This window comes from Nannospalax galili, unplaced genomic scaffold (genome assembly GCF_000622305.1).
Source record: "Nannospalax galili isolate Female #2095 unplaced genomic scaffold, S.galili_v1.0 scaffold327, whole genome shotgun sequence".
In the NCBI taxonomy this organism is placed as follows: Eukaryota; Metazoa; Chordata; class Mammalia; order Rodentia; family Spalacidae; genus Nannospalax; species Nannospalax galili.
The window spans coordinates 1178663-1191734 of NW_008356950.1; the positions used below are offsets into that span (position 1 = coordinate 1178663).

At 35.7% G+C, this 13072-nt stretch overlaps 1 protein-coding gene across 1 annotated transcript in view; it reads left to right on the plus strand.

The window, feature by feature from the left end:
• Themis (thymocyte selection associated) overlaps nucleotides 1-13072 on the plus strand; it is a 249161-nt gene that overhangs the window by 43846 nt on the left and 192243 nt on the right. The window contains exon 2 of the mRNA XM_008854756.2: nucleotides 8760-8918. Coding sequence (XP_008852978.1) covers nucleotides 8760-8918 — 159 coding nt within the window. The remainder of the gene's footprint in view (nucleotides 1-8759; nucleotides 8919-13072) is intronic.

A 13072-nucleotide genomic window follows, 5' to 3' on the forward strand; every position in this document is an offset into this window, starting at 1 on the left:
GTGAGATATTAAAACCAGCTCAGGGTTAAGGTTATAGCACACCCTAAACATACACTTGACCACTGAGCTACAACTTCTCAGAGAATAAAATTCTCTATTCTCTTTCCAGACTAGCTGCAAAAGATAAATTCTGTGACTTTCTTAGGATCTGGCTTTTACTTCTCTCACTAAGAAATTCCTTGTAAAGCAAAATCTTTGAACTGCAAAGGATTTTTTTCCACAAAGAACAGATTTTGGAAATAAAAACTAGCATATTATCTGTAATTTTTCTCTTTATAATTAGGAAAAAATTTTCCAGTTTTCTTTTCAGCAGGGTGGGTAATTCCTTTATGTTACACATTGCATCCCTTGTGGTCTAAAATATACTGTGCAACAATCATCCATTATTTGATTCTTATATTCACATGAAAAATTTTGGCAATTGTAAAAAATCTTTTTTTTCTTCCAATGAAACCTATATTTTCAAGACTATTATTTTCCAGTGTATTCAAAACTTCTCAGAGTCTCACAGCTAAACAATAACTAAAACTCTGATTACCTTCCCTGGGGAAATAATCCTCATGTTTTTACTTTAATGGTGGAACATATACAGAGGACGAATTCAGCCACCGATGAGATATTATTTCTCTAAATTTACTACTTAGCTTTCAGTTATTTTAATGTTTTCTACTATAGGAATTACTTTGACTATGTGTTAGTGTATTCATTATATTTCTCACTGTGCAATCTGACAAGAAGCAGTTTTAGGGAGGAAAGATTCATTTTGGCTTTGGTTTGAGGAGATGCCATCCATCATAGTGGTCAGTAATAGCGGCAGCAGAGTGAAGCGATTGTCACATGATGTCTCAAGTCAGAAAGCAGAGAGAGATGAATGCTGATGTTGAGCTCCTTCTCTCTCTTTCTCTCTCTCTCTCCCTCAATTCAGTCTGGGACCCAGGTAGTGGGATGATGATGCCTATATTTAAGGCAAGATTTCCTTCCTCAGTTAGCCCTTGCTGACCTCAAAGGTGCACCTAGAAGAGTGTCACCTGGGTCATGCCAAATGAAGTCCAGCCTACAATCAGCTACGTCACCCAGTAAAGCCAATTCTGGCTGACTTGAAATTGTTGGTTGTTTTTTGTAATATTTCCTGGAAGACATTTCTTTTGAATTTCCTTGGCAGGTACATTGGAACACACATTTCTGAAAAGCAGGATACCACCATATTATACAACTCCAAGGATGCCTTCACATCCATAAAGTTGTGGTTTGAGTCATTGTCTAATGAGCAACCAATGTGGGAAACATGTCTCTAATTGTCCTTCAATGGCTTGACAGTTTTCCTTGTTAGAAAAGACAACCAATGACAACCATCTTCAAACATTTCAAGACTTCAATGTAGAAGAGATAAAATAGTTGTTTTCTGTATTATTCCAAGGGCTAAAGGAATTGTAATGTATCTATTCTTACAGGAACATAGATTATACTTAATAAAATGAAGTGTTTTGCAGTGAGAATTATTATAAAAAAACAAGACACCTTAAATTAAAACCTATTTAAGTCTTCAAAATAAATGCAGTTCAATAATGAAAGTGTTCAAAGATAAATTAATCAGCCACTCAGTAAACTGTTTCATAGAGACTCAATCTTGGTAGTACATTAGTAACAAGGTGCTATCTGTGTTCCAGACTCATGCTGAAAGTCAAAGACTGAACAGATTTTTAGATTTAATTCCATTCAATAGCTACCTTTAAGCTTTATAAATCTGTGACCACTATCAAGGCAGATGCTCTACAGTAAGTGATGGACTGAGGGCTCCTATATTCTCTTGTTAGATTTCTTTTGATAAATTATTTGGCAGTAAATTAGCACAACTTAAAGATTAAAATTTTCCCAGATGTAAATAATATTCAAAGGTCATTAATGGAAGAAAGTTAAGTCACAGAAAAGGACTGGGCTAGAGATAAGTTATCCTTGACAAGCCATCTTCAGATGATGGAGGCTCACTTGGAATTTCATGTACCATAACTGAATCATGATGGCATGACCAAATGGTAGAATGTTCTATGAGTATTTTCTACCTGTCCTGTGGGTAATACTACCATGGTATTTAGGTAAAACACAAAATCATGTAGGGATTTAACCTGCTCGTGACTTTTGACCTTAGCTATGAAAATGTAATAACTCAAAGCATCCCAGGTCAACTGGGTTTAGGCACTGTTCAGTATAACTCAGAAGAGTAGAAGGCAGAAACCAGAATCTCAGTGCAATAACTTGCAATTAGTGTCAAGTTGATTAAAATTTGTATAGTTAGAGCACCCTGGCTGCTGGTGCTGTTGAGATAGTATTTCTAAAATTTTTATTCTCAATTTCTATACTATAATTCACAACCATAATAGTTAATGAAGCACTTTATTAATGCTAATGAACTTAGGGAAATATATAACACGGTAAAGCTTTATTTTTATGTATTGCGTGAGCATTTTATAGTGCATTCGAGACCCTGTATAATCAATGCAACCAGCACATTTATATTCGTTAAATAGGAAGCAGAGAACAGTTTTTGAATGACTATTGAAGTCTATAGTCACTCTATTTAACATTTAGGAAATAAGATATAAGGATGTTTATTAAAGCTTATAAAATATATTTGAAACCAAATCCTTTCTAAAGCCATGAGCTAACTCTCAATTCAACACTATTTATCCAAAAAATGATTTTATTGATTAAAATTTGGGTAAAATGTATGTGGTGTTTGTTCAACAATAGTGCAGGAAGGTGAGGAGCTGTGGAGACCTCCCATCATCATGGAGGGCTCTGGGGCCACACAGAGATATATTAATTTCCTACAGGTACAGCCCTTAGTCTTTCTGCTCTGGCAGTCATGATGCAAAGAGCCCTAATGGTTATGTCTATCATAATAACCACACTCAAACCTGTAGTACACTTTTTAAAAATCCATGAGATTAGCAGACTTTATTATTTTAAGAAACTAAATTATTCATATGCTCATCATATTTTTTACTCAGAGTAGTTAAAAAATCAGCTTTTTGATCTGTGGCTCTACTAATATTTTAATCTCATTTTTTCTTTTTTCTTTTTTGGCTTTCAAGGTCCAGGTCATCCAATTCAGAAAGGCTTTCACTTGCTTTTCCACTTTTACACTTAGTTTCTTGCACTTTCAGGTTTGTCTTCTAGGAAAATACTTTAACCTCTAATCAACAAGGAGTACCCTGTATTGTTCGAGGATGCAGAGCCTACCCCTTAATTCTTCTCCATTGCAGCCATCAGTATTCCTACTACTGGTTGCCTTCTTTTGACTGATGTGTTGGGGTAAATAAAGTATGAAGTTGAGAGATCATTTCTTATCAAGGGTCAGGGGCTTGCTTACCTTAGTTAAACTAAATAAAAGCTTGCTACTTACTTCATGCCTACCTAGTTCTCTGAACACTCCTAGAGCATGTCCATGTATTTTTAAGTATATTCTTCAGATGGTTGAGAAAGAATTTGCCTCAGTCTTACACTAGATGGCAATGTCTTTTTATGGAAGACTGACCACGTAAATATCTGTTCATCCATAGTCCCTTTAAACTTCATTGCTGTGGTGAACTATTCAGAGAAAATAGAACAACTCTGTCTAATGGTCTTTAATGTATTATCAACCATGAGGCTTAGGGATATGATTCTAATGCAATAATTTCACACTAAAAGCTTCCTTTATGGACATGCTCTTTGCTGACAACGTATCCTATTCTTGAGCAAACAATCATCATACCTATTTACAAGGAGCAAAGATGCTTCTCCGCAGGCAGCTGAGATGGTTCTCTCTACACTGTCATGCACTATCAGCCACACTTCTCAGTATGATTTCTTAACTTCCTTATTTGCTTCAGTTCTTCACCTTGATAAGCTCCACCTTGAAGTACAGCAATATGAAGATGACAAACACAAAGAGAAAGTAGCATCCTAGCAGTGCAGGCATGTAAATCCAGCCACTCAAGAGGCAAGTTTAAGGCCAACCTGAGCAACTTAGTGAGACCCTATCTCAAAAAGCAAAAAGAGGAATGGGTATGTGGCTTCATGGTGGAGTGGAGTGCTTGTCTGACATGTGCAAGGCTATAGGTTCAATCCCCAGTACCTGACATAGCAAAGTCTAAGTAGAAATCACAGTAGTGAATCACCTGTCCCTCATATTTTTAGTATGTTCAGAAGGTTACCAGATAACCTGGCATGTGCTTGTGTCTTTACTAGTAAACACGCCAACAGAAAATAAAGCCCAAGGAAAGCCTTGAATAGGACATGCAGGTGTGGAAAGGCACTATTGCATTCACAATAATGCTTATCATTTTACAGTAAAGCTTAGCAATAACATTCACTAAGAATCTACTATGTAATAGCTAAGCATGTATGCATGTGTGTGTATGTGTGTATGCATGTGTGTCTGGTTAATATGTTGTCTCTTTTCTTGAAACTCATAATAAATTCAAAAATATACATTATGTCAATAGTCAGAAAACAATTCCCCAATTCCAGCTATCATAATAATCCCATAAGGGCTACAAAGGAGATATGTACAAAGCACTATTAAAACACAGGGGAAAGAATTAACTGTTCTTTTGGTGAGGACATCAAGGAAGGCTTTGAAGATGAGTATTAGTTGAAACTTTAGGGTTAGTTGGACTTGGATAGGTCAGTGAAGAGGTAAAGAGGTGAAGGGCAAGACACAGTTTGGAGCTGTGTCTATCGGAGCACAGAGGAGAAAACCTCCAAGCAACATAACTTCCTTTCCCTGACTGCCAGACATTTTTAACTTTGAGGGGAAGTGGAAAAAAATCTATTGAACCGATTGTGTTGGCTGTTCCGATGTGATCATAGCATTGCTTATATGGATTGTCAAGCAAGGGATGAGCTCATAAAAGGATATTAATGTGTCGTTTTTATTGAGCAAAATAGCATTACAGAAAAGGTGATTTCAAAGACACATGGCTCTTTCATTACAGCCTTCAGGGGCAATGTTTGATCACTGAAAACAGGCTGCTTTGTTCCAGCTTTCTCTGATGTTTGGCATTATCCTGAATACATATGCTCTGACTTGGAAAGAATCAATCTGTAAAGATTTAATAGATTCAAGACTTGCATATTCAAAATGCATGTCTTCTGGTTAAAATGGAATGAAACCCATTTGAATATATATGCCTATATATGCAAACATATTTCAGACACACATCTCAGCAAAAGTTTAAAAAGCAATTACACATATGTGTTTATTCTGAGATTATGGAAGTTTGCTATTTTTAAACTCATTATATTAGAACTCAGGGAAAAGGATATTTTAGGAGATATTATATGGGTGAGAAAAAGTACAGGAAACTTTCTGGTCTCTGAGATTGGCTATATACCTTAGCACTTATCACAAACATAACTTCCTAATGCTAACGATCCCTAAACAGTTTCTCAAGAATAGCAGGGGTGGGGATGTAGTTCAGTTGGCAGAGTTCTCTCCTAGCATGCTGCAAGCCCTGACTTGATGTGGTAGCAGAATCCCAACACTTAGCAAGTAGAATCAGGAGGATGTTCAAGGTCTTCCTGGGTTATGTCATTAGTAGAAGATCAGCTTTAGCTGTATGAGATCATCTTAAAAAATGAGAAAGTATAGTAGTTTTCCTGGTCAGAAAAAAAACCCCTGATATTCACAGAATGTTAAAGAGAAATTTTTCTGTGTTAGCACTTGCATGAGATTCTTATTCAAATATTAAAAGAAGTGAATTTCTTTTTTTGGAGAGAGATACTTAGAAACAGACTCATAGCTTTTCATGTAGTAATTAAAACTCATAATTTATTATTATAGGAATCTCTGGCTTCTAGTTCCTGCAAACTGATATGTAATCTTATATAAATTCATCTTTTCATCCTGAATTCCAGTTGAACTTTTGAAAGGAAAATGGTATTCCAAGTCAGTCGGCTATAAGTCACATTGAAGATTAGACTCTCACTGTACTGAAATGACACTAATAAATTTCAACCAAAATGTTTTAGATTAATTTGTCCTATTTTGCATGATAAAGAAACATCTTTCCTGTATACTTATCTATTTCAAATCATTCCCTTTCCCTGTTCCTTACTTCAGTAACATCCAAGGTTTCTGGTGTGTGTGTGTCACATTCTCCTCTGTCTGGTATGTTTTCCTACAGTCTCAAAAAATACTATTTCAGTGGTATGCTTGTGGACCAGACCAATGCTTTACAAGTGTTAATATACTTATAAATCATCTTGGGATCTTGTTAAAAAATGCAGGCTCTGATTCAGCAGGTCTGACCAAGATTCTAACAAGCTCCCAGGTGGCATCATGGACCACACTTTGGGTGGTGAATGTCTAGAGTACAAATGTCCTCTTATTAAATTTGTAATTGTTCCTGGACCCTGGTACATGGAACAAAGATTCTCTGACTTTAAAGTTGCTTCATACTGATTTTTCTTATGCTTTGTTAATTTTATAAAAACTGTATAATTTTTACTCTCTCCATCTGCCTCCCTAGCCTACTTTGAAAAAACCACTTCCCCTTTCTTACTTTACAGTTTAGACATAACAGACTAGTTGAGTTTTCCAGAATGTACCAGGTTCTTTTATATCTCAGTACATTTTCAATACTATTTCCTCTGCCCACCTTTGTATCTGTGATTCTTTTTTAAAAACCCAACTAGGCTGTTGCCTCTTCTAGGATCCCTTCCCATATCTCTTTCTCATGAATTTGCTTAATCAAATGCTTCCAAAACACCCCACAACACTTTGCATTTCATATATTACAGCTTCTTCATGATCTTTACCACTGCTCTACTTCACCATCTTTTTCAAGACAGTGTGTCTAGGGGGCAGCGATTCACATTTTACCTCCTGCCAATCACAATGCCCAATACATTCAGTTTACTAACTGAATGAAAAAGGGAGGTGGATGTATTCCAGTCATATAGATATATAATACAATAGTTTTTCTAATGAAAATTGAAAATTTCATTTTCAATTTTTGAGTTAAGAGTAACAAAAACTAAACCCATAAAATGTTCAATATAGTATGATATAATGCTAAAGATACAAAATGTTAGCATGTGACTAGATGACAAGTGAGACTCATAGCAGGTAAGTATTCTGAGTTTATTAGAGGAAAGTATCAGCATAGGTTTTAAAATTATTTTATGTCTCAATTTATGCCACAGAGGACTTGAGATTGCTAATAACTATGCATTGAAGTTAATGGAAGTAGGAAAATATAAGTAGTTAAGCGAACAGAATAAGAAAACATAAGTGGGGTATAGTGGAGTAGGAATAGATAGTAGAAAGTTGAGGACCAGACTAGCTTGTGTGCAACCTGGTGTTCACTGTAATGGGTGGTGAAGTTCATGTGCTGGGCTTTCGTTTCTATTCTGCCTAGAAGGTGGACTTCCATGGGGGCCGTGAACTGCCATGTCCTCAGGCTTCTTGTGGACCTGGCCTCAAGGGTACTCTTGGAAGAAGGATAAAGTCAGGACAATCCATTTTCTCAGGTTGCCTGGGGGTGGCTGTGCCTCTAGTAAACTGTCCCTATATTAAGCCTCCTCAGATTTCTTTATGTCCTGCTACCTGTTGAGACTCTGATCTAATCATAGAGTGTTTAGAACTACATGGGACGCCAGTCTTGGACACTTTTATGAAAACCAGTAATACCATCAAAAGTGTTATAAAATATTGATGTGTTTCAGTAATGATTCTGTGAGGGAAAGAGGGAAAATAGGGAAATAGAGAATTTTTTTTAAAGGAACATTCAGAAAACAGACAGACCTAGCATTTTGTCCTTATATGCCATTCAGGGTGGTAAAGAGCCTGAACACCATCTTGGAGTGAGAGACAAATTGCCACTGTATTTGAATGGCCTCAGTTCAGTTCTGTAATGCTATTCACACCAGCAATAATGTAATGTAATGTAATGTTCCAGAGAAGCTGCCTTGAGTTGCTCTCTTTTGACTAGGGGTAGATTGTCCACAACTATGGTTCTTCCTTCCTGCCACTCATATTTTGATGATCTTACTGCCCATTGTCCTTCCATAACGGGACAAAGAAAGAAAATAAATGGACGAAAAGCTTAGCATTAACATTAATGATGACAGGTTTGTCAAGAAGGAGGGTGAAATTCTGAACTAGAGGAAGCTTTTCTGTTTTCTTGGGCTTGTCTGCCATCTATTGCCATAAACGTATTGAGAGTTGCCTCCAGCTTGTCAAAAAGCAACAGATAAAGATTAGCAAGAAGTCTTACATTCACAATGATACAGAGAACCAGATCTAAAAAATAAATAGAACACTGTTAATATGAAGACTTGGAGTGCAGAACTTTGTGTCTTCGGGTCTTAGATTGGATTGCAGTCTTGTTTGTAGTACTTACTTAGATCGCTGTTGACTCAGATGGGCCTAATTCTGTGACTCAGCAAGGGTGGTGCATCCCAGCAGTGGGAGGTGTGCTTGTGGTTTGACCTTGGAAGGATGACCTAAAGGGGCTGGGGAAACCATAAATTCAATTTGAAATAATACAAAAATAAGATTGTTTATACTTTGCCCAGTGAATGAAGAAAAAAGTCCAATATGTTTCCAGGTATATGCTGTGCATTTTGGGATAGTCTGATTAAATTCCTGTTTTGTACATAGCAAAGGGAGGAACTTAGAAAAATATTTTATATAAGGTTTTTGACTTCTATTTTGTTCTTCACTGTTAAATTCTTTTTAAATAAGCTTGTATATTTTTCTTCTTTCTTAGGATCTATTTATGAAATGTTTGGAAATGAATGCTGCTTGTCAACAGGAGAAGTGATTAAAATCACAGGTCTCAAAATTAAGAAGATCATAGCTGAAATTTGTGAGACTATTAAAGGTTGTGAGTCTCTGCAACCCTTTGAACTGCCCATGAATTTTCCAGGTATAGTTTATTGTAATCACTTCTCAGTGTAAAACTAAATTGCTATTGCTATACACATTCTAAATATTTTATTTAGTGTATGAGTATATTGCCTGTATGTGTGTAAGTGCATCTGTGTCTTGCAATGTTCATGCTCAGAAGAGGGTGGATCCTCTGGAACTGGAGTTACAGACAGTTGTTAGCTGCCATGTGAATGTTGGGAACCAAACCTGGGTCTTCTGCAAGAGCAGTTGGTGTTCTTAACCGCTGAGCCATCTCTCCAGCCCCCAATATACATTCTAAACAACTGAAAACAAAGAAAAATGGTAGTCTTTAGCTGTCTTTTTTTATGACAGTGTCATGCTATGTAGTACAGGCTTACCTTGAACTTGAGATTGTCTTGCCTGTGCATCTGAATGTCAGAATTGGGAGTAGGCACTGAGGTGATGGGTTCCTAGGAGATGGCTTGTGAAGAGTGTATGGGTCCAGGAAGATCAGAATTCTTACAGTTCAGTCAAGTTAAGGACTACTAAAAGGCAGCTATTCTCAAAATTTTCCAATAAACACATTTTATTTAGGAATTAATCACTTCAATTAAATAGCTGGGTATTAAATATTTAGTGAGTATTTAAAGTTAGATTTTAAACTGATACGTAGAAACAATAATATTAATGAAGTAATGTAATATTTTGATATATGAATACATTATATAATGTTAAAATCAAGTTAAACATATCTACTAAAATATTTAGTTTTTCCTTATGGTAAAGAAATTAAAAAAACCTGTCTCCTAGCTTTTTTAAATATGCGACACACACCTGTTTTCTACAGAGACCCTACTGTGCAACAGCACATCACAACTTCCTATTCTTGTTGCTTGGGTTTTGCTTGTATGCATCAGTAGATGTTCTGGTGAGAGTTCATGCATCAGTTAGCTGAGCATGGTGTATGTATCTGTGATGCTAGCATTTTGAGCTGGGAGAAAAATGATGTCAAGGCCAACCTGGACTACATAACAAGGGACTGTCCATGTATCTCCCTCCAAAAAATGATGCAAATAAAGAAATCAAAGCCATATATTTTCAGAACATGTATAGAACTAATTAACATCACTTAAACCTATCTGCTTTTTTTTATTATTTTTTTCTCTAGCTTCTTGACTCACTTCAAATCTTGCCTGTGTGATCTGGTTGCTTTTCTTTATCCAGAAAATCTTTTACTGAGCTTTCCAACATTTGCGCAAACATCATACTCTCTAGGAATTGGTTTACCTACATTTTATCTTAATATAAATATTTCTTTTTTATGTTCTGACAGTGTGGTGGGAACCACAACACACATTGCACTGTATAGTCACTAGTGATTTCCTTGTTTTATTCTCTAGACTAGGGTTTGATAAACTTTCTGTAAATGCCTTCATAGTAAAAATTTTAGGCTTTGTAGCCAAATGCTTTGTCAGAACCACTCTTCTTGGATGTTGTAACATGAAAGTTACTGTAGATAACAAACTAAAAAACCAATGGTTGTGATTGTGGCTTGATAAAACTTTATTTACAAAAGGAACTGGATAGCAGGATTTGGCCCATCAATTGATTTGCTGATCTCTGCTGTAGACTAAAATTCCACAGATTCTTGGACATATGGGATTTCATTTTTTCCAGCACTAAATACATAGAGAATAAGCTCAATAACTGTTGAATGAACCTATGAGTAGTGAGAGAAAAGCACAGAAGCATTATAATATAATGTATTTCACAGTATGACTGAAGTTTACCCGCTCTTCATGGGAAGGTTCTGATATCAGTCTGCAGGGCTCATACTTCAGATCATAATTTTGTAGTCATACTTTCAACTCTGCCATTTCTTAGTTGTGTAACCTTGACAAGTGACTAACTCTTCCCTCATGTAAAATGAAATAATATTACTATTATCTCCTAGTGTTATTGTGTGGGATAATATTGAAACACATTTAACTTGTATCAGAACTGGCATATAGCAAAGTCTAACACTAGTGACCTTTTATTGCTGTTATTAAAATTCTTATTGATCACTGGGAGGAGTCAGGAAAAGCTTTTCAGAGAATGTTATAGTTGAGCTGGAGTTGGGAGCATAAAAATAGTTATACAAAGGAGAAGATTCTTCCAGTGCTCTAATAGCCTCTTCCTATCAACTGAAGTCTTGCTCCCTGGTCAGTTCCAACCTTTCCATCCTTCCTGATCTTTTACAACGATTCTCACATATGATTGCGTTAGACTCACTGAAGAAGAATGTTCCGATGCAAGAGACCCCCAATTTATTTAGCTGGGATAAAGTCTGGTCATCAAGGTTTCTTAAAGCTCCCAGGGTAGTACTAGCATGTCACCAAAGTTGAAAGCCATTGCTGTGTAAGAAGTATTTCCTGGGGCTGGAGAGATGGCTCAGCAATTAAGAGCACTGGCTGCTCTAGCTGAGGACCTGGGTTTGGTTCCCAGCACCCACGTGGTTGCTTAAAAAAACTTTATAACTCCAGTTCCAGGGGATCTGATGCCCTCTTCTGACCTTTATGGGCATTGAATGACACAGGTGCACTAACATGCATATAAGCAATGCACTCATGTAAACAAAATAGAAAAATAATAAATAAAATATTGAAAAAAATAAGTATTTCCTATGTAAGCAATAACAACTCCCTTTTAAAAATCACTGTATTTTATGCTTTAACATTCATTTTATTTTATCGGTAATAGAAGCTATTTGTGTGCTTTTCTGCCTAGCACCAGCCAACAGCAGGTGAATCATTTTATTGCTGTAATTCTCAATGTTCAGAACAAGATGCACACAATAAATATTTACTGAGTTAAACTACTCAGAATTGACAGATAACAAAGTGTTTCTTATTGGCACAGTGAAACACTGAGCTTTTGGCTAAAGTCTAATTTGGGTCATTGCTTTTTGGAACTTCCTTTCCGCTGCCAGTTGGCATGATAATTTTGCTTTAATTGAGAAAAAAAAAAAAAAAAAAAAAAAAAAATGCTTAAAAGTGAGTTTTTGTATAAGGATCAGAATTAAAATAGAGGGATAAGGAGATTAGTGATGAATATTTGTTCTAGAAAGGACTCCTAGATCCCATGGGAGTGAGTCCTCCATAGTATCACTAGGAAGAAAGATTAAAAAATAATAAGGACATTTAATCAAAATCTCAACAACAGCAATGCTTATTCTATATTAAAACTTTAAATTTAAATCCCAGTTAGATTTAAAAATCTTAAAGTCTCCAGACTTCAGTGGATGAACTCACACCAAGGGACATCTGGGTACAGATAAACTTGACTTGATAAATATTAATATATATGACAAATGCTTGAAGTCTTGTAGGTGGGCTATGGAGGGGCAGATGGGAAGGGAGACTAAATCTAATAAGATATATTGTATGAAATCTACAAAAAATCAATGAAAACATATTCAAAAAATTTTAAGTTCAGTCAAACAGTGTTATTTTTAATTTAATTTTTAAAAATTACATTAAATTTTTTCAATTTTCATACAATATTACTTGATGGTATTTAGAGCCTCTACCTCATCCACACTTCCCCTTATTGCTCCTGACCTAATTTAATGTACTCTATTTTGTATATATATATATATCATCAGTGGTCAATACTTCCTTAGGTTGGGTTGGGATTTTTTTTCTTTTTAATTTTTAAAAATTTACTTATTTTTATTTTATTTTATGTGTATGAGTGTTATGCCTGCATGTGTGTAACTGCACTTGTTTTGTGCAGTGCCCAAAGAGGTCAGAAAAGGGCATCAGGTTCCCTGGAACTGGAATTATAGATGGTTGTTAGCCAATATGTATATGCTGGGGACTGAACCCAGGTCCTCTGCAAGAGCAGCCAGTGCTCTTAACCACTAAGTCATTTCTCCAGTTCTGTATATTTCGTATAGGTGAGACGTTCAAAGCTATTTGCTCATTTATAGAACTGTTCCAGTCATCTAATTTCCTAGTTGATCTTTTGTTTAGTTTTATTCATTATTGGAACCATATATATTGTATGAAGTATTTAATGTATATATTAAATGAAAGAAGTGAGTTATTTGGGGGAACAAAAGATAAAAAGGGAGGGTTAAGAAAAGGGGTGGTATCAGGGAACAGGGCAAGAAGTAATATGTTCAACATACAATATATATTTTTATGG